Below are 23,810 nucleotides of genomic sequence, written 5' to 3'. Positions count from 1 at the left end.
GAGAGACAAAACAGGTAAACATACAATTACAGCAAAATAGTACCACAATACATGATCTCGAAAAAACTGCACACTTCGCAATCAAAATTTCAGGAACCCAGTTACCAAGCTACACAACAAATTTGACAAAATACAGCCTATACAAACACTGAACTATGTTCCAAACACAATGCTGCTGCAAGCCACCACTTCAGAGGAAATAAGTTTTGTTTTTCGGAACCTAAAAACTAAAACCTCAATAGGTACGGATGAAATGCCTGTGGGGTTGCTGAAGGACTGTATAGAGAGTATAAAAGACCCTTCACTCCACATCGTAAATGAATCATTCACCACAGGTTGCTTCCCAAAGGCTCTAAAGTATGCAAAGATCATGCCCCTGCATAAAAATTATAGGCCCACCTCTTTACTGTCATCATTTTCAAAAGTAAGGAAACCCATAATCAAAATTGGACTCTTGGGGTACCCAAAAAGCACAATCTTTTGTGTACAGAACAGTTTGGGTTCAGGCCTGGTAAAAGCACACAAACAGCTAAAGCTCATTTTACAAATGTTGTTCAGGAAGCACTATACAAAGGAAATCATATAACATGTATCTTCTTTGACTTCAGCAAAGCCTTTAATATAGTAGGCAACACAATTGTGTTAAATAAACTAAAAGCTCTAGGTATAAGAGGGGTAGCAAATAAGTGGGTTCACTCATACCTAAACAACAGAGAGCAATGGGTAGAGGTCTGACAAACAAACTCCATTCATTTCATAAAAAGCCTTTCTGACCCAGAATACAGTAATATTGGAGTCTCCCAAGGAAGTATGCTTGACCTAACACTCTTCTTGGTATATAGCAATGATTTTCCTCAGAGTGTCAAACACAGTGAAACAGTATTGCATGCTGATGACAGTAACATACTGATCAGTGAAGCATCACCAAATATACTAGAGAACAAAGCTAAAGATACATTCATACACGTATGCAGATGGGTAGACAACAATAAATTAACTTTATATGTTAAAAAAAGCAACAACAGTTTTAGTATTCACACAAGCAGAAAACCCAAAAATAGCTCGTTAAAAGTGGAAGATTAACTCATAGAATACGTATCATAAACAAAATTTCTGGAGATGCATGTTGACACACAACTTAAATGGGACTGAGCATTTTACTGCCCTTTGGAAATGAATAGCTTCATCATGCTTTGCACTTAAAATAGTAAATTCTGTGTGTGGTAGCTCATGCACCAGAACAACATATTTTGTGTATGTTCATTCTGTGATGAGTTATGGGATACTGTTCTTGGGAACAAATGATCAGAACAGACAAACAATCTTTAAGCTACGAGAAAGGGCTGTACAAATTATGACAAATAGTACCAAGAGAACTCATTGCACTGAGTTGTTTAAATCTATGGGGATCCTGACTGTTCCATGCGAGTACATATTGCAAACAGTGATCCACATTAAAAAAGACAGTGATTAGTACCCAATGAACAGGTCTCTACATGAACATGGTACCACATCCAGCCTTCACCCACCTCTCAATAGAAAAAACAAAAACCCAAAATAGTGTGCTACATAATGGAATTAAACAATACAATAAACTACCACAAGAGATCAAAGATAAAAGTGAAATACATGCCTTCAGGAATACCCCAAAAAATTATCTGTTGAAAGAGTGTTTTTATAACATAAAGGCTTACCTAAAAATGATGTGTAAATTCTGTTGACAATTGTGCTAATGATTAATTACTACAAATAAGAGGCATTTTACAACATGTTCAATAAAACAGTGAAATACAATGTCCAAATGGGTAACTCAGTAAGGCAAGTAATGTAAGTATCTATTTATGTATGTAATTGTATATATTTTTATGTCTCTGTGTCTGTATTTTATGTGTTTATGTGTTGAAAACATTCACACAATTTATATTGCCTATAAACGGATAAATAAATAAAATGCTGTCAAGTTGAAATTTATGTGAAATACTAGGGTTTATGGTCCCTTGGTGGTGTAAAAATATTTAAGCTTCTAAATGAATGCAATCAAAAGATATTGTCATTTATGTCACATATTTTCATACTCACAAACACACTCTTCAGAACCAATAGATACACTATCTACATACATAATTAAGTTTGCACAGAACTCTCAGAGTGCAAGTCCTATTCACACTTGTCCTGTTTTTTGTCTTGAGTTCTCCACCGTTATTTTATTTCTCTGTTTTAACACGTTCTTCAGAAATTTCTCTATTTTTTTAAGAACTGAATGTGACATCTCCTGTTGTTTTTTATTTAGTTACATTATTGATTTTTCAACATGGTACTGGATGATATTTTACTAAATTTTATATAGAAATAGTCAAAGCAGCAAGATTAATTTTTTATTTAATTGATGACTAGTTATGGGTTACCTGAACTCATTTTCAAATCATCCAAATAAACAAAACAATATTTTCTGAAACAGGATATAAACTATGTCAAGATTGTACACACACTTGTAAGAAAGTCAGGTTTAACTATGAACAGAGACAGTGGCCTCTTAGGGCCATTTGAGGGGAACAGATTATGTGCCAGATCTAGGTTTTATCCATTCCTGTTCTTGTATTCCTTTCTCATTCATAAAAACAATAAATTGATACTACACTGCAGAGCAATTATCAAACTCTCTCACTGAGTGAGGTGGCGCAGTGGTTAGCACACTGGACTCGCATTCGGGAGGACGACGGTTCAATCCCGTCTCCAACCATCCTGATTTAGGTTTTCCGTGATTTCCCTACATCGTTTCAGGCAAATGCCGGGATGGTTCCTTTGAAAGGGCACGGCCGATTTCCTTCCCAATCCTTCCCTAACCCGAGCTTGCGCTCCGTCTCTAATGACCTCGTTGTCGACGGGACGTTAAACACTAACCACCACCACCACCACCACCACCACCACCACCATCAAACTCTCTCACATTACAAATACCCAATCACAAGCAATTGAATTATAGGCACCTATGTAGTAGCATACATCACTCGGGTTTGTCCTGATTAAGACAGAAGTACAAGTACACCATGGCATGGATTTTGCAGTACAATGAGAGAATTAGGGGTGTCAACCTGATGCATGGCCATCCAGTCATCATCAAAAACTGAATGAATTTGATTGGAACTGGGTCTGAGCCCACACACATCACAAAGCGATATCCCTATGTCAGGCAATACGTGGAAGGGTATGGTGGAGGGAGGGGGGAGGGGGGGGGGAGGGGAAGTAGCATCCACAAACCATTCTAGCTTAATTGGAAACATGTGTTAGTGCATTGTTTACCGAAGGTAGTGATCAACTGTGAAGTACTACAATCAAAGAAACAGATGTACATTATCAGACAGTTTGTTCCTGAATGTTCACTATGGCATATCAGGGGCCCCATTCCATGCTAAGTATGCATCTTTCACATGAGAGTACAATAACACTCTTCCTGAACATTGACCTGTTGGTGACCAAGCTGTACTGCTACATGAAGTTTTCAGCAAATTCATACCCAGTCACTGGCATGTGTCAGTGTGTATCAGATGACCTATTTCAATTCTTTGAGCATCCTAGTCTAGTGTTCCTGTGGCCACACCAATGTATGTGACCTTTGACAAATACTGAGCAGACATACATGCATCAGGTGGCAACTACTGTGTCTCATACTGAGGAGGTAGTTTTGGATGGTATGGGCACTGGCCATTGTAGCAGTCCAGCATTGAAATGGCAAGAGGTTTACTGAACTGCAAGCCATCTATCTGCTGTTACAGTTGATAATATTTCACAGTAGCCTCTGTCATTAACATGCTGTTTCCCACTGTGACGGAAATTGGGAGTGCTAGTTTTCTATGAGTCCAACACCCACATCTGCTCAAGCTTGTCCCTTACATCAGGCTGCAAAGAGTGTGCACATTGTGCATGTAACTGTCATACTGACAGTCGGTACAAGACCTGGTGACATCTTAATTATGGGACAAACAAACTATATGTTAACTTATTTTGCCCACTTTCACTCAATATGTGTTATGCCAGATGTTTCTGTGAAAATTTACATCAAGGAAGAATTTAATAATCCCTAATATTAAGAAACATGTAGTAATGGTGATATATGTCATCTATTCATGATTCTCTTGTATAGGGCTGAGAATATTGAATATTGCCTCACAGTGTATGGTACTTTTCACTTATCAGGCTTGTTTTGAAAAATCATATGCAGCTCACAAACAGAAGTAACTATTACAGATACAATACAAGGTAAGAAAGGACTTGACATTGCCCAATACTCAGTCTAAGTGGGATGCAGACAGAAGTGTGATATGCAGATACAAAGCACTGTGATGCTTCACACTGACAAGAAAAATATTGACTTTATAAAATATTGAGTATATCATATGAAACTATCATATTGTACATCAAACAGGCTCATGGAGAAACTAATTAACTAACTGATGTGCTTTTCAACAGGAAAGGTACTTACTAAAATTTATATCTTTGAATGGATAAACTTACCCAATTTTGATGAAATTTGTCCACATTTTTGTCATTCTTTTCACTGTTATGTATTCAGGATCAGTTTTAATGAATTCTGGGAATCTTGCTGAGATGTAGAATAAATAAATGAGATCATCATGGTGTGAAACGCCTATGAGAGAAAAACAAACAAAGCATGAGTTAGAAACTGCATCTTAATAAAATATACATATATTTTCTTTCCAACAAACATAAAAAAATTTATAACTCATCTTTTAATGTACAGAAATGTGCGTGCCTTTTTAGTTGGTGACACATAGAGAGAGGTCTCTTATACGTAACATTACATCACAATTAGCATGTTAGACTGAGATTCAAGTGTGTGGTGTTTAAAGGGGAGGGGGAGGGGGGGGGGGGGGACAAAAAGAAAGAAAGAAAGACTGTTCTCAGAAACAAGTGAGACAGAAATTGCAGTAGTAATATATCACAAAGAAGATGGGGATGGTATTTCCAGGATAAATGTATTGCCATCAGTGAACAACAGCTTATACTGTGATGCCATTCCAGCCAACAGAATCAAAAGCAGACTGAATTGACTATCAGGATGGAACATGAAATAACTTCAATGAGTGGGTCACTCTTATGGTATAAATAAATAAATAAATGTTAAGAAGTAAGCTTGGGCTTAAGTGAAATGAAGCACACAATAATCATGAAAATAAATCTCAGATTGGACCATAGGCTGTATTTGCTCTGGGTAAAATCAAGTGAAATTGTTCATCCATAAGTAATTAAATACTTACACTCTGGCTGAGTTTGTTAGTAGAAGGATAATAAAATTGTTGATGACTTGAGAGGAAGAAATTGAGGTGTGATTCAATTTATATCCCACAAAGAGGATGATCAAACAAATAAAATGATGAATTCCTGAAGAAGCCAAAAGAGAATACAGACTGTGGAAATTGAATTGAACAAACAATTTTAATGTGCAGTTTGTCTCACAAGGAGTGGGATACTAATTCACAATGACACTGCATAGGATGAAAGAGAAATACAGAAAGAGTACATTTATGATGTCTGTGTATAATAAAAGAAATGATACTAAAAAAGAGCAAACAAGCTCTATGGTTCAACATGTAATCATTTCAAAAAGGTAACAATCATTGACATTCCAGCCCAAGATGCTGGAGCTGGTGGTCATGTGTGCATGAAGTGTGCTTGCTTGAGAAAGAGAGAGAGAGTCTTTACTGATGAAGGTTGTGGCCAAAGGCTATATGTGAGTGTCTTTCAATTGTGCCTGTCTGCAACTTGACGTATCTTCTTTATGGTAAATAGCAATCTATCTTTTCCTACATTGTTAAAGCTGTAACAGTGACTGACATTAAAAATATGTTGGTCTGTAGCTACACCACAACTGTGCCCCACAGTAAACTTGTCATTGTAACACAGCTTGCCACGCAAGGCATGGTCAACACCTAAATGGCTTAGGAAATCACTTCTAAGCAAAACACTACTTGAGGCTGTAAAAAAATAAAAAAATAAAAATAAGAAGTAAAAAATAAAACAGATTTAGGCGTGCAAATAAAACAATATATAGGCTTCAGTTTAAAGAGTCAGTACATGAAAGCTTCCAGCAGTGACCAAGCCTAACACATGTTGGATCTGGTCACAACAATTTGCAGTGAGAAGTAAAGAAAATACAGTAGAAGAAGCAATAAGTATTCTCCCCATATCAAAAATGATTTGATATTGTTACATGTTAATGCACAATCCCTGAGAAGTAAGCTTAATAAATTACAGTACTGGTCAGATAAAATTAACTGCAGCATACTATGTATTAATGAGCACTGGCTGCAAAACTAAGAAATAGACCATATGGCTACATTTTACCCTAAATTATTGTAGAACTAATATTGCACATGGTGGTGGGGCAATTTACATATAAGAAAATCTAAATTTGCAGCATTCAGTAATATACTTAGGCAAGCACTACATTGAAGGTGCATTTGAGGCAGCAGCTATAATACCGCAAACACAAAAAATTATCATTGCGTCTGCATACTGAATTCCAACTTCTGATGAGGAAGTTCTAATAGATAAACTGAAGGCATTAATCAAACAGTTCACTAAACACAAAAACCACAAAAATTTTATTGCATAAGACTTCAACATAGATGTAATAGAAAGTAGAAGAAATGTAAACGGCATGATTAACTGTCTAAAATCACTAAACTGCTACTGTATAAATGAAAATCCTATTAGGTTAGATGTATGCTTTGACAACATAATTAGTAATGTATATAGGTGTCAACTAGAATATGGTGTGATTAAGTTGCAATTATCTAACCATGATGGGATATGCATCAGAATAGGCAGTATGAAACCTGAGAGCACTCAACAGTTAGTCACATATAGAATATTAATTGAGAGCAATACTGAGCAATTGATACATGAACTGAAGGTAATACATTGGTAGAATATACTGCATAAAATAAAATAAAATCTTGTTGAGGAGGGTTTCTCTATGTTTTTATCTAGAATTAAAAATGCAATACATAGGTATTACCTGCTTGTCACAAAAAGTGCTCCCCAGAAACAACAGATACTTCAGCACTCTAACAAGCGGTACACTCCAAAACTTGAGCAAATAAAGATACAGCTATTTATGCACAAAAATAATAGTGGTCAAAGGGAGGAAGCCAGGCAACACCATATTACCCTTAAGAAGCCGTACAAATATGAATTAAAATCAGTTAAATGTAAAATAAATGACTAATATATATCACAGACCCAAAAAACTGATGTCAAGCAGCCTGGAATATTATAAAAAGTGAGATCAATATGGGCAAAGGGAAAACCACAGTCCCAATAGATTGCAATGCCTTTAATGAATACTTTATAAACTCTACCTGGTCCCATTCTTCATTTACTACAAATAATTCTATTAACTGTTCAGCTTCTATATCTCTGCATAAGCAACCAAAAATTTCTGGTGAAAAATCACCTCAAATAACATCTTCAGATCTATAAATAAATTTAAAAACTTAAAAACTCAAAAACAAAGGCTTACTATAGGCTTGTTAACAGTGTTATTAAATACATAGCTTTTGCAATCATGATACCCCTAACATATCTTGCAAATTGTATTCTTGATGAAGGTGTGTTCCCCGAATGTGTGAAAATGACAGTTACACCTCCCATTTTATAACAAAGATGAAACAGAAATGCCAAACAATTATAGACCCATATTAATACCATAGATTCCATTAAATCAAAAGTCATTGAAAACAGTATACATATGAAAGTTTACAATTTTGAAAGCACACTGCAGGTTGCACTTGCGTGAGTGTGTGTGTGCGCCCATGTGTATGTGTGTCTACTGCTGACAAAGGCTTTAATAGCTGAAAGCTATGATTGCATAAATCTTTTTATTGTGCCTATTGCGGCTCAGCATCTCCACTACATGGTGAGTGGCAACTTTCCTTCTCTCGTATTGTGACAGTAAGAAGTGTGTTACAGAGGTGTAACTACGCTGTCATATGGCCTACAAACCTATGAGACAATCCAACCCTCAAGGACAGAACAAGAAAATCTGTTGAACCTACACTTGAGAAAGCAATATGGCTGTAGACTTCGTGCATCAATTTCTACCTTGTTATTGCTATGAGGATTATATGTGGCTTTCACTCATCCATTCATATCATTCATTCATATACTGTGTCCATAGATCACATTGTGAAAAAGAATCTTCAGGGATGTGAATGCACCAACCTATACTCTAACAGACAGAAGCAACCATTGCTTGCTACTTCTGCAAATATGCTACCAAAAAGTTGAAAGTAGTGCTAATCTGCACAGAGTGATCATTATGGCAATTACTTTTATATTAGTTATATATGTACTTTAGGAGAAAAGCAGCTATTTTGAAAAAAATCACTGCTCATTCTCCTGAGAAGTACTCTGGAGTACAGTTCCAGAACAGAGATCAGACTGGTCTGAAGCGAAGAGTTGTAGTTCACCATTCCTATTCATCAACATAAGGGATTAAATTTTAAAAGCAGCAAAAAGAAAGGCTCCATCATATAGAGCTAATGAATCCATTGATGATGTTTCGATACGAGATGAGACACAAGTGGTTGTACTAGATAATCTAGACCTATGGCAAGAAAAAATTGTGGCTATGGGTCTCAAAAATAGCAAGCCCAAGAAAATCAGTCTAGCATTGAATAGAAATTTTCCTATACACCACCTATGAATCTGAGATTAAAAATGAGATCAAGGCTAACTTCCATTGTTTAGGTAATATTGTCTCCTTGGATAACACCATACTCCAAGAGATTGGTAACAGACTATAAAAAGCCTCCAAACTCTAAAATATGGAACCATGTCAGATACTTTGGGATAGAACAGTTCCATATGTTTCCAAGATCACCTACACAAAACATTTCATACCTATGTGTGGAGTGGACCAGCTAGGTGGCATTCCCTTTTTATTCCCTACAAAAGATAAAATGGATAGCATAATGACTGAAGATATCTGAGAACATCTAGGAATGGAAAAAATCCTGTTGGAGATTCTTGAAGAAAAACAACTACAGTGGTATGCTCCCACCCCCGTACAAAAGATCTTTTGTGTATTCTTTGATCAGAATGTTGGAAAAGATCAAGGGGCAAAATCTTGTGATGGTGGGGAAAAGTAGATCTTTAAGAACATCAGAACTAAAGATGCCAACTGGAATCAGTTGAGAATGTGGACTATTACCACTGAAAATAAATAAAGTCCAGCTCTTTGCTCAATGATCCAAAACAAAGCCACTAGAAAAAGTACAAAAACATCACATAAAATGTTAAGACTGTGTGACGAACTAGAATTACAGTTTTCAAATCCAGATTTTTTCCCCTCTTATAGGAAATGGCCACTATCTGAGCAATCCATTCTTGCCACACACCCAGACAAATCTTCAGTCTATTTGTATCTCTTTCCTACTCTTCTCAACTCTCTAAAATCTTGTGTAGCTTTCTACAAATCTCAGGACTCTCATTTCCTATCCATGTATCTTATTTAGGTATTGAGTACTCAGCTAAAATTCCTCTGAGCCACATGGAAAAACTGAAAGAGCCATCTTGTTGTAAAACTTCATTCTTTTTCCTTTTCTCATTTTCCCTGATAATGTTCTTTGGATCTTTCTGCCAGTGACATGATAGGTATATAGTTTCTCAGCAACATTTTTTAGAGGATTTCATATTATTCACAAGTCACAGATGAAAAATAAACCAGTTACATACACTAGTAACACACGTGTACCTTTTATAATTTAAAGCTGGAAAATGAAAACTAATAGTCAACTATTCAACAGTTATGAGAAGAATAGATTGCTATTCACGATAAAGACAACATAGTGAGTTGCAGGCAGGCACAATGAAAATATGTTACATACTAAGCTTTCAGCTGAAGCCTTCTTTCTTCAGAAAAAAAAGGAAAACACACACACACATTCACACAGGCAAGCAACCTCAAACCTCACACACAATAACCACTATCTACTGCTGTTATAGCTTGACTGCAACTGTTGAATTGACTAAACGCAGCAATCGGGGCTTGGGCAGGGCATGGGGAGGGATAACAGAATATGAGTGGAGGGGGGAGGGAGAGAAGAACACTGTCTGGGTGAGCATGCAGGGACTAGAAGGTGACATGGCAACACTGCTAGAGGCAGAGTGGGGAGGCTGTGGTGGAGGGGAGGGAGTAGGAGGAGGAGTGGTAAAGAAGAGGAGCAGAGAGGAGAAAAGAGAAATTGGGTGTTGCCACAGAGTAAGCACAAGGAGGATATGGGACATGAATTGGGAGGATAGTGTAGGGCAGAGGGGGCAGAAACTGTTCAGTAGAGGATGTGGGACAACAGGTTCTCTTAGGTTGAGACTGTGATAATCTCAGGAGCAGAGAATGTGTTGTAAGGATAAACCCCATTTGCACAGTTCAGAAAAGCTTATGGGGGAGAAGAGGATCCAGATGGCCTAGGGTTGTGAAGCAGCCATTAAAACCAAACATTTTATGTTTGACTGCTTGCTATGCCACAGGGTGGTCCAATTTGCTCTTGGCCACATTTTGGCATGCCCATTCTTCATGGTGGACATTTGACTGGTAGCCAACCCAACATAAACAGCTGAGAGATGATTGCAGCATAGCTGCTACATGACATGGTCACTTTCACAGGTGGCCCAGCCTCTGATGGGGCAGTATAAGCTTGTTACAGGACTGGGATAGGAAGTGCTGGGTGGGTGGATTGGGTAGGTTTTGCACCTATATCTACCACAGGGATATGATCCCTGTAGCAATGAGTTGGGATTGGAAGTGGCATAGGGATGGACTAGGATGTAGTGGAGGCAGTGTGCGTGATGGAACACCATTTTTCTAGGGAAAGATCTTGGGTAAGATGTCCTTCATTTCAAGGAATGATGACAGATAATCAATGCCTTGACAAAGCATTTCGTTCAGTTGTTCCAGTCTGGGGTGGTGTTGGGTGGTTCTTGGGGTTGATGAGGGGATTAGGGGTATGTGTGAATATGGCACGAGAACTCTATTTGCAGACTAGGTCTGCGGGACAGTGCCTGTCTGTGAAGGCCTTGGTGAGACCTTCAGCATATTGAGTAATGAGTTCTTGTCACTGCAGATACACCATTCACTGGTGGCCAGGTAGTATGGGAGAGATTTTTTGGTGTGGAAGGAATGGCAACTGTCAAAATACAGGTACTGTTGGTGGTTTCTGGGTTTAATGTGGACAGAGGCATGGTCAGAGCCTTCAAAGAAGAGGAGGTTAACGTCCCGGGAGGTGGCACACCAGGTTGAGGAAGACCAGCAGCTGGGACAGAAGGTTTGAAGTTGTGAAGGAATGAGTAAAGGTTGTTTCAGCAATGAGCCCAGATCATGAAGATATCATCAATGAGCTTTGGGGTTTTGGGAATCCAGGAGAGCTTCCTCCAGATGGCCCATAAACAGATTGTCATGGGACAGTATCATACAAGTGCCCCTGGCTACATTGAGGATTTGTTTGTATACCTTCCCTTCAAACAAGAAGTAGTTATGGGTGACAATAAAGTTAGTAAAGTGTATGAGGAATGAGGTAGAAGGTTTGGAGTCTGAAGGATATTGGGAGAGTTAGTGTTCAATAGGTATTGGAGGTTATGCTGGACTAATGGGATGATATCACTGTAAGTGGAGGAGTCAGACAATTGGCAAAGGCCTGCCAGCTAGTCAGTGACTCCTTAGCAGAAGGCCTTTGCCTGTTGTCTAGTCCAACATAACATCCAATACCTGCTTAAGGCCTTTGGCCATTTGCAGAACCTCTCACCTGAATTCATTTCCCTCCATACCCCCTTGACATCCCACACACCTGCCTTCTATATATTTCCCAAAATCCACAAACCCAGCTATCCTTGATGTCCCATATTAGATGGTTATTGTGCCCCAACTGAAAGAATTTCAGCCCTCATTGACCAGCACCTCCAACCAATTGTCCAAAATCTAGTCTCCAATGTCAAAAATACCAACCACTTCCTTCACCAGCTTTCCAACATCTCTGTCACTTCACTTCCTGGATTCCTATTTGTCAGTGCCGATGCCACTTCCCTATACATCAACATCCCTCACACCCATAGTCTTGCTGATTTTGAACACAATCTCTCACAATGTCCTTCAGACTCGAAACACGCAACCTCATTCCTCATATGCCTTATAACGTAATCCTAACATACAACTATTTCATGAAACTCTTTCAGTGGGGGCACAATAACCATCTTAACATGGGACTATTTGAAGGGAACAGTGTAGCAATGGGCACTTGAATGCCACCCTTCTATGACAACCTTTTTACAGGCCACCTAGAGAAAGCCTTTCTAGATTCCCAAAACCGCAAAGCCCTGGTCTGGTTCAGGTTCACTGATGATATCTTCATGATGTGGACCGAGGGCGGAGTCAACCTTTCCTCATTCCTTCACAACCTCAACACCTTTTCTCCCATATGCTTCACCTGGTCTTCCTCAACTTGGTGTGCCACCTTCCTGGATATTGTCCTCCTCTTCTCTGAAGGCTCTGACCGCACCTCTGTCCACATTAAAGCCACACACCACTAAGAGTACCTGTATTTTGACAGTTGCCATTTCTTCCACACTAAAATATCTCTCCCATATTGCCAGCCACCTGGGAATGGTGTCCCTGGAGTGACAAGACCTCATTGCCCAGTATGCTGAAGTCTCAACAAGGCCTTCACAGACAGGCCCTGTCCCCCAGACCTAGTTCACAAAAAGAGTTCCCATGCCAAATTCCTACACACCCCTAATCCTCCCACAACCCCCAAGAACCAGCTACAAAGGAGCACCCCCTTTCATCACCTGCTACAGCTAGGAATGGAACAACTGAACTAAATCCTTCATCAGGGCTTTGATTACCTATCATCATGCCCTAAAATGAGGGACATTGTACCTGAGGTCTTTCCCCACAAAAGTGGTGTTCCATCACCCACACAACCTCCACATCATCCTAGTCCATTCCTATGGTGCTCCCAATCCCAGCTCCTTGCCACAGGGATCCCTGTGGTAGACTTAGGTGTAAGACCTGCCCAATCCAACCACCCAGCACTTCTTTTCCAGTCCTGCTACAGGCTACATCAGAGGCTAGGCCACCTGTGAAAGCAACCATGTCATATACCGGCTGGGCTGCAAACATTGCACACATTTTTGTATTGGTATGACTAACAACCAGCTATGTACCAGGAGGAATGACCACTGCCAAACTGTGGCCAAGAGCAAAGTGGACCACCCTATGGCACAATCCTAGGCCATCTGGATCCTTCTCTCCACCACCACCTTCACTGAACTGCAAAACACTTTCTCTGTTCCTGAAAACACATTGTTGCCGCACCCTCCACCCAACAGTTTCCACTCCCTCTGTCCTATAGCATCTTCCCCATTCATATTCCCTCACCTTCATTGTGCTTGCTTCCTGCCAAAGCACCCACCAGTCTCTCTCCTCACTGCTCCTGTCCTTTTTCACTGCCCATTTTCACCCACCTCCCTCCTTCCTCCACAGCCACCCAATGCTGCCCTTGGCAGCCGTGCCCAGAAGTGTTCTAGTCCCTACACACTCCACTAGACAGTACTCTTCTCTCTGCCCACCCATTGTACTCTGATATCGCTCCCCTTGCCTCCCAATCCCTAACTGCTACTTTCATTCAACACATCAATTGTAGTCTTGCTAGAGTGGCTGTAGATAGTGGTCATGTGTGTGTGAGGTGTGCCTGCTTGTGTCATGTAGTGTGTTTTACTTTCTTTGCTGAAGAAGTTTGTAGCTCAAAGCTCTCTGTGTAACTGTCTTTTCATTGTGCCTGTCTGTAAGCAATGCTTCATCTGCACAGTGAGTAGCAATAACTGTTGATATTACAACCTGGACTTTCCATCATTTGATTTAGACAGTCAGTCACCTGCAGCTGATTCATGTGTGGTATGAAGGAACATACAAAACTGTAGCAAATTTCATTGACTTTTGATTAAACATTTTTCTGGATTGAGTACTCACACACACACACACACACACACACAGTCATGTTGTTACTTGTTTTTTTCATGTATATGTTTGGTGTGTCTGTCATTAGAAACTGACTTCACTAAAATAATGCAAACAAGCTGCCAAAAACAATAATCAAGTTGGCTAGCATTCTAGAAATCAGCTACTTTCTGACTAAAAAACTCAAAGTGAACCATTTCCAGATCATAATTTTTGGCAATGTAATAACAGCTTCTACAGGATTTGCCAACATAATAATAGCTTCTACAGCATTAATGAATATCTGGAATATTGCTCATGGCTGCAGTTCTCCTTCATAATCTCCCTATGTTCGAAATGTTTTGCATAATTGCATTTGTATGTGTTTGCAGTTCTTGCTCTTGTTTATGCTCATATTCTGACCACTAGTGCATATTTGAGTGCAGCTGTTTATCTTTGTCTTCTTTGTAGTGGTAGTATTCTTTGCATTGTTTTTGTTGCATTTGAAAAGTCAGCTGTCACAAGGAAAGCCAGTTATTTTAATTAATAAAATAAGTTCATACACAGCTATATTAATCTCTCTTAGAAAATCTCCACTATCTGCATCACCTTGCATAGAAATTTATTATTATCAGACTGTTGAGCAATGCAAACTCCAAGTTCAAGTATCAACAATGTAAGGGAGAAGCAGATTGCTGCTTACCATGAAGGTGACACATTAAGTTGCAAATAAACGTTAAGTTGCAGACACAAATAAAAGACACACTTTAGCTTTTGGCTACAGCCTTAATCAGAAAAAGAAAACACACATTCATTCACATATGCAAGCATATCTCATGCACATGTGACTGCCATCTCTGGTGGTTCAGATTGGAATGCCACTTATTCTGGTCCAAGTGGCTGGAGTCGGCAGCGGTGTGTGCTTGATGAGTACCTGCCTGTGTGAGTGAATGGTGTGTGTCTCTCTTTACTGATGAGGTCTGTGGCCAAAACCTTTACGTAAATGTCTTTCAATTCTGCATGTCTGCAACTTGACAGGTCTTCTTTACAGTAAGTAGAAATCTGTCTTTTCCTATATTGTTGGCATTCCTATCTGGAGTATCCATTGTTTGATTAAGCAGTATATTATTTATTGTCCTAGAGTCATCAAGATGTGTTGATTAGAAAGCTTCCAAACTACATCTAATATTACAACTTATGTTTGCCTAGATTTTGTACATGAATGTAAATATGAAAATTTTTATACTGTCTGTATTTTGAGAAGTCCTATACATATCAAAAATGTGATACAGTGGGCACATTATGAATAAATAAAAAGACTTTTTACACAACCTGAAGTTTCCTCTGAATGCTGGACTGTGCAGGGCATGAAGAATGAGTAAATGAATGAGTGAGTTGTTCTGTTCCTTAATGAGAGTAAGAATTTCCCAGTATAAATTTCTCAGTATAATTTGAGAAGAATGTATACTGACATTAGAGCATTTATTTATTGCCATATGTGTTTTCCAAGCAGAGCTGTTTGAAGCTTGGTATATACCACATGAGAATAATATTATGTTTCATTTTAGAACTGTGAAAGAAATTCCAGTAACTTGTAAAGTCTTCAGTTATTAGCTGAATTACCTTTGGATCAAAATTTGCTGCAAAGACTACCCAAAAATAATATGTACATTACAGCTGTATTTTATTGAAACAAGGTATTTACCATATGGAGTTTGAGTTCCTGGGGAGTACAACCAGCTGTACCTGCCTGCATACGTGAAGTGGTAATAGTACACAGGTGCTGAACTCAGCTGAGCTACTATCTTTGCAGCACGGTCTGTAGGGAATATTATAAGTGCATCAGAATATGCCTGTAAAAGGGAAACAGAAAGGAAAATAGACCACAATATAAATTAAAAATTTCTGTTCTAAAACAACAAAATAATAGAAGTAAAATTTAATGATGATAGAAATTTTCAAACTAAAATAACAGACAAAAATGAGGACAGGTGAGCCCTCACAGGCAACTGGTTGGCTGGTTGGTGCATGGCTTACAAACAAATGTTACAGCACAGAAAATGCCACCAACTTTCAAGCTACCACTCTTTTTATTTAGCTCTTTCTCTACAACACACATCTAAACTCAGTCCTCATGACCACAATGATGATGTTTATTTATGAGTGAGTGCGTGGAATGATGGGTGTGTACAGAGGAAAGACATACAGTGTTACATATGTGGGACAAAGAGGAGCTAGGGAGGCAACAGAAGGCAAAAGATGAGGAGATAGGTAGCTCTAAGTGTCAGTAGCAAAATGACAATTAATTAAAAATTACAGGAGCTTCTTCAAAACAATTATAGTTTTACTGGGCTAAGTAGAAAATCTGAATTCCTTTTTCTAAGTAAATCAAACAATGGAAAATCCAGAACGGAATGTAACAATATTGTGAAAAGGAAAGTTGCTACTCACCACATAGTGGAGATGCTGAGTCATGACAGCCACAACAAAAAGATGGTCACAAATATAGCTTTCGGCCAGTGGCCTCCGTTGCCTTAGACTGCAGTTATGGGTGAGTGAGTTGCATTTGCGTGAGTGTGTATGTGTGTGTTTGTCATCTAATTTTGATGAAGGCCTTACTGGCAGAAAGCTATATCTGTGACAGTCTTTTTCTAAGTAACCCATTCAAGCAAAATCCATCTGCTCTCCGAAACTAAAAAGTCAAGTGCTAACAACAAATTCAGGATGCCTAGCAACATGCCTTTAAAATATTCACTAATGGATGAAAAATAATTGATCAATCATATGTAGGTAGTGCCTTCTTCTACCTTGAACTTCAAACACAATGATCATGGTTTTCTAAAACATTGATCATGTGAAACCCAACTCGCACTATTCCCACATGACATACTGAAAGCTTTGGATCAAGGTAACTAGGTAGATGCAGTGTTTCTTTATTTCCGAAAAGCATTTGAGTCAGTACCGCACCTATACTTACTGTCAAAAGTACGATCATATGGGATATTGAGTGAAATTTGTGACTGGATTGAGGATGTTTCAGTAGGGAGGACACAGCATGTTATCTTGGATAGAGAGTCATTGTCAGATGTAGAAGTAACTTCCAGTGTGCCCTAGGGAAGTGTGTTGGGACACTTGCTATTCATGTTGTATATTAATGGGCTTGTAGACAATATTAATAGTAAAATCAGGTTTTTTTTTGCAGATGATGCAGTTATCTATAAGGAAGTTCTATTTGAGAGAAGCTGCATACTCATTCAGTCAGATATTGATAACATTTCGAAATGGTGCAGAGATTGGCAAATTGCTCTAAATGTTTAGAAATGTAAAATTTTGCACTTCACAAGATGAAAAAATGTAGTATCCTATGACTATAATATCAATGAGACACTGTTGGAGTCAACCAGCTCATACAAGTACCTGGGTATAACACTCTGCAGGGATGTGAAATGGGATGATCACATAGATTCAGTTATGGGTAAAGCTGGTGGTAGACCTTGGTTTATTGACAGAATACTGAGGAAGTGCAATTAGTCTACAAAGGAGATTACTTACAAATCACTTGTGTGACCCATCCTAGAATATTGCTCACATGTGTGGGACCCCTACCAGATAGGACTAACAGCAGATATTGAACACATACAGAGAAGGGCAGAATGAATGGTCACAGATTTCTTTAATCCATGAGAGAGTGCCACAGAGATACTGAAGGAACTGGAATGGCAGACTCTCAAAGACAGATGTTAACTATCCTGAGAAAGTCTATTAACAAAGTTTCAAGAACCAGCTATAAATGATTAATTACTTGAGGGATATACTACAACCACCAATATACTGCTCGAACAGGGATCTCGAGGATAAGATTAGAATAATTACTGCACACACAGAGACATTCAAATGATCATAAATGAATGGAACAGGAAGAAATCCTGACACTGGTACAATGGGATGTACCCTTTGCCATGCACCTCACAATGGTCTGCAGAGTATAGCTTTAGATGTAGATGTAGATACTGCCTCTACACATTGAAATTTATCTCAGAGGAAATGGCCACCATTCAGCTTTTCAAGTTTATGAGGATGATTGGACTGAAAATGGTCTTGATCATATTTGATTTATTAAATATATTACTAGCTCTCAACACGCCAGAAATACAGAGGGATAACAACATTCATTTTATGAACATCACATTGAAGCTTGCTGAGCTGGGGTGCTATGGAACTTCAGTAAACTTTCTCTGACAAAAGGAATAACTGGATCTTCTCGCAAAGGGTGCATTTGGTCTTGTTAAAGATCAACATTGTCATGCATTTCTTGGTATTGGTTGAGATGAGTCTTTGTCATTTTTTGTGCCAAGAAACATGTTCTGAAGTTTGTCCTGGCATTTCAGATTGTAAAAATATAAGTGTTACTGTTGTTCTTAACTATTATTATTGCACATAGTTGATGGAAGATTCACAAGAACATACACAGTGTAAGGCACTAGTAAACAGGGTGAGTTACAAAAACAGCTGACTATAGGGCATCACACTCAGTACGCTATAGTACTTTTTATGTAAGTCATGTCATACGTATTTGAGCCTTACTTACTTGTCCAAGAGCAACCTCAGAATCATTTGTCATTGGTTTATCTTGAAGATAAAACTTTCTCAGCTCTCTACTAACTTCAAGTGAGTGTGGCGTACCCCGCTCATAAACAAATGCAATTGGAAATACTGTCTCGTAATTTTCAGACATATTTTCTGCCAGATTATTGTAGGTAATTTCTGAAACAAGGAATTAGCACAATTAAACAGTCAATATATCAGAAAAATCAAAAAGAAATAGGGATTAATTTGATTAATTTCTTTTTATCAAAGTTTTAAAATAAAAATGAATGCCCTGAAGCAACGGCTCCATGTGGCTGAAGTTCTGTATACATGTCATACAATTTACAAAAGTATAGATGCTGTTGGCTCCAGTGTCATTGCAGCATAGCTGTTGAGAACAACATAGCTTTCTGTGTGTGTGGTATATATTTTTAGTTAGCTCTGAGGGAGGATAATGTCTGACATCTTAGAAGCAATGTGACAAAGAAAGCTGGGATCTTTTTTCTTTCCCTCTTGTTTTGCCATTGGCCTCCTTAAATTCATTTTTTTTTGTTTATGGCTAATTACCATTAACATACATGAAAATGATCTGCATTTTCATAAAAGAGAAAGCTTGGCCCTCAGTCTTAAAGAATATACCACCAGATCTACTTTTGTGCTTAGTTTTATGCATGTAATTGACTTCCTAATTTATTTTGACTATTCCTAGTTAATATCTTTTCTTATAGGGTGAAATCAATATTTGTTTTGTAACTTGAATTCTACTGTTAACTTGTTGTTTGTTGTTGTGGTCTTCAGTCCTGAGACTGGTTTGATGCAGCTCTCCATGCTACTCTATCCTGTGCAAGCTTCTTCATCTCCCAGTACCTACTGCAACCTACATCCTTCTGAATCTGCTTAGTGTATTCATCTCTTGGTCTCCCCCTACGATTTTTACCCTCCACGCTGCCCTCCAATACTAAATTGGTGATCCCTTGATGCCTCAGAACATGCCCTACCAACCGATCCCTTCTTCTGGTCAAGTTGTGCCACAAACGCCTCTTCTCCCCAATCCTATTCAGTACCTCCTCATTAGTTATGTGATCTCCCCATCTAATCTTCAGCATTCTTCTGTAGCATCACATTTCGAAAGCTTCTATTCTCTTCTTGTCCAAACTATTTACCATCCATGTTTCACTTCCATACATGGCTACACTCCATACAAATACTTTCAGAAATGACTTTCTGACACTTAAATCTATACTCAATGTTAACAAATTTCTCTTCTTAAGAAACGCTTTCCTTGCCATTGCCAGTCTACATTTTATATCCTCTCTACTTCGACCATCATCAGTTATTTTGCTCCCCAAATAGCAAAACTCCTTTACTACTTTAAGTGTCTCATTTCCTAATCTAATACCCTCAACATCACCCGACTTAATTCGACTACATTCCATTATCCTCGTTTTGCTTTTGTTGATGCTCATCTTATATCCTCCCTTCAAGACACCATCCATTCCGTTCAACTGCTCTTCCAAGTCCTTTGCTGTCTCTGACAGAATTACAATGTCATCGGCGAACCTCAAAGTTTTTATTTCTTCTCCATGGATTTTAATACCTACTCCGAATTTTTCTTTTGTTTCCTTTACTGCTTGCTCAATATACAGATTGAATAACATCGGGGAGAGGCTACAACACTGTCTTACGCCCTTCCCAACCACTGCTTCCCTTTCATGTCCCTCGACTCTTATAACTGCCATCTGGTTTCTGTACAATTTGTAAATAGCCTTTCACTCCCTGTATTTTACCCCTGCCACCTTTAGAATTTGAAAGAGAGTATTCCAGTCAACATTGTCAAAAGCTTGCTCTAAGTCTACAAATGCTAGAAACATAGGTTTGCCTTTCCTTAATCTTTCTTCTAAGATAAGTCGTAAGGTCAGTATTGCCTCACGTGTTCCAGTATTTCTATGGAATCCAAACTGATCTTCCCCGAGGTCGGCTTCTACTAGTTTTTCCATTCATCTGTAAAGAATTTGTGTTAGTATTTTGCAGCTGTGGCTTATTAAACTGATTGTTCGGTAATTCTCACATCTATCAACACCTGCTTTCTTTGGGATTGGAATTATTATATACTTCTTGAAGTCTGAGGGTATTTCGCCTGTTTCATACATCTTGCTCACCAGATGATAGAGTTTTGTCGGACTGGCTCTCCCAAGGTCGTCAGCAGTTCCAATGGAATGTTGTCTACTCCGGGGGCCTTGTTTCGACTCAGGTCTTTCAGTGCTCCGTCAAAATCTTCACGCAGTATCGTATCTCCCATTTCATCTTCATCTACATCCTCTTCCATTTCCATAATATTGTCCTCAAGTACATCGCCCTTGTATAGACCCTCTATATACTCCTTCCACCTTTCTGCTTTCCCTTCTTTGCTTAGAACTGGGTTTCCATCTGAGCTCTTGATGTTCATACAAGTGGTGCTCTTATCTCCAAAGGTCTCTTTAATTTTCCTGTAGGCAGTATCTATCTTACCCCTAGTGAGATAAGCCTCTACATCCTTACATTTGTCCTCTAGCCATCCATGTTTAGCCATTTTGCACTTCCTGTCGATCTCATTTTTGAGACGTTTGTATTCCTTTTTGCCTGCTTCATTTACTGCATTTTTATATTTTCTCCTTTCATCAATTAAATTCAATATTTCTTCTGTTACCCAAGGATTTCTACTAGCCCTCATCTTTTTACCTACTTGATCCTCTGCTGCCCATTCTTCTTCTACTGTATTTCTTTCCCCCATTCCTGTCAATTGTTCCCTTATGCTCTCCCTGAAACTCTGTACAACCTCTGGTTCTTTCAGTTTATCCAGGTCCCATCTCCTTTATTCCCACCTTTTTGCAGTTTCTTCAGTTTTCATCTACAGGTCATAACCAATAGATTGTGGTCAGAGTCCGCATCTGCCCCTGGAAATGTCTTACAATTTAAAACCTGGTTCCTAAATCTCTGTCTTACCATTATATAATCTATCTGATACCTTTTAGTATCTCCAGGGTTCTTCCATATATACAACCTTCTATCATGATTCTTAAACCAAGTGTTGGCTATGATTAAGTTGTGCTCTGTGCAAAATTCTACCAGGCGGCTTCCTCTTTCATTTCTTAGCCCCAATCCATATTCACCTACTACGTTTCCTTCTCTCCCTTTTCCTACACTCGAATTCCAGTCACCCATGACTATTAAATTTTCGTCTCCCTTCACTATCTGAATAATTTCTTTTATTTCATCATACATTTCTTCAATTTCTTCGTCATCTGCAGAGCTAGTTGGCATATAAACTTGTACTACTGTAGTAGGTGTGGGCTTCGTATCTATCTTGGTCTCAATAATGCGTTCACTAAGCTGTTTGTAGTAGCTTACCCGCGTTCCTATTTTCCTATTCATTATTAAACCTACTCCTGCATTACCCCTATTTGACTTTGTGTTTATAACCCTGTAGTCACCTGACCAGAAGTCTTGTTCCTCCTGCCACCGAACTTCACTAATTCCCACTATATCTAACTTTAACCTATCCATTTCCCTTTTCAAATTTTCTAACCTACCTGCCCGATTAAGGGACCTGATATTCCACGCTCCGATCTGCAGAACGCCAGTTTTCTTTCTCCTGATAATGACATCCTCTTGAGTAGTCCCCGCCCGGAGATCCGAATGGGGGACTATTTTACCTCCGGAATATTTTACCCAAGAGGACGCCATCATCATTTAATCATACAGTAAAGCTGCATGCCCTCGGGAAAAATTACGGCCGTAGTTTCCCCTTGCTTTCAGCCATTCGCAGTACCAGCACAGCAAGGCCGTTTTGGTTATTGTTACAAGGCCAGATCAACTACTGAAAAGGCTGCTGCCCCTCTTCAGGAACCACACGTTTGTCTGGCCTCTCAACAGATACCCCTCCGTTGTGGTTGTACCTACAGTACGGCTATCTGTATCGCTGAGGCACGCAAGCCTCCCCACCAACGGCAAGGTCCATGGTTCATGGGGGGGGGGGGGGGGGGGGGGGCTGCTAACTTATAAGCAAATATAAATTCTGTACTAATTAATAGTACGGCTTAAACCTTGTACTAGAAGAAACTGTTTAAAAGACAGAATTTTTCTGTATATTCACTTAATTGAATGAGGTATGTTTCAGTTGTAATTTCTGTAACTTAAACATTGAACAATGTATGGTTTCAGTGCCTATTATTGTTATGATACATAAAAGCCCAATTTTTGGTCTTGAGACAGTCAGTCCATGGCTGATTTTCAGACGAGGAACCCATGCTGGTTAGGTCAACAACAATGCATCAACTTAACAATGGAATAAGTGTAAGACAAATAGGCTGTGTGTTAAAACAATGACAGTGTCTGTTCAACACATACCGTAGTATTCTGCAAGAATTGTGAACTGTATGGCTAGGTTTTTACTGCTCATAGATATTCAACAGTAAACTATCGTAGCAGTATGTTAATGTTTGCTTGCAACCTATTAATGAGGCTTATCAAAGTTAACCAATAGTGGACTGGCTATATAACTGTGTATTATTGGAGGGGGGGGGGGGGAGGGGGGGGGGGGTGAATGCTGAAAGTAAAGAACTGTGAAACACAAATGTGCACCTGTTGGATACATCATTTAAAGTAGTCAGTGTTGAACTGCCACCCTCCATTTTTCAGCCAGTATAGCAATGCAGTACATCAACACTGTGGACAATCAACAAGGAAATAAAGCAGGTGAATGTCACATATTGTGCCCTTGCGTGTGAGGAATATTTTATGTGGGCACAATAAACTAGGGCTCGCAAACTGTGAACAGTGAACTCAAGAACGGTGTACAGTGCTGTGACCTTGACGAAGGAAGTGCAACAGCCAATCAGCACTTGGGTTTCATGATCACAGTAGGACAGCAGCCCATCAGTGAGTGGGTTCTATGGAAGCAGCCATTGAGTACAGGAGCAGCTGTTGGATGCAGCCGACCAGGAGATACAACACACTTCACTGTGAAAATTACAACTTGCAGCAGCCACGCAGACGATGAATCGAGATGACAACCATAGCAGCAGCAGCAGGAGACGAGTGAATAAGAATAAGGTAGTTTCATAGCAAAAGCCATTTTATATTAAGTGACAGATAAGGAGTGGCCTTAATTAAAAAGACAGCGTGAGAGCATGGACAATAGGGGACCGGTTCTGTAGATGATGGTTATAAATCA

General features: G+C 39.0%; 1 protein-coding gene across 1 annotated transcript in view; it reads right to left on the bottom strand.

Annotated features, from left to right (window-relative positions):
* The window catches only part of LOC126456324 (esterase E4-like), a 90,288-nt gene that overhangs the window by 6,587 nt on the left and 59,891 nt on the right, over positions 1 to 23,810 (bottom strand). The window contains 3 exon segments of the mRNA XM_050092073.1: positions 4,513 to 4,645; positions 15,717 to 15,864; positions 18,600 to 18,775. Of these exon segments, the coding sequence (XP_049948030.1) occupies positions 4,513 to 4,645; positions 15,717 to 15,864; positions 18,600 to 18,775 (457 nt within the window).

This window comes from Schistocerca serialis, chromosome 2 (assembly GCF_023864345.2).
Source record: "Schistocerca serialis cubense isolate TAMUIC-IGC-003099 chromosome 2, iqSchSeri2.2, whole genome shotgun sequence".
Classification (NCBI taxonomy): domain Eukaryota; kingdom Metazoa; phylum Arthropoda; class Insecta; order Orthoptera; family Acrididae; genus Schistocerca; species Schistocerca serialis.
Note: the sequence above shows the minus strand (reverse complement) of the source record. Positions and strands in the feature narration are given on the sequence as shown.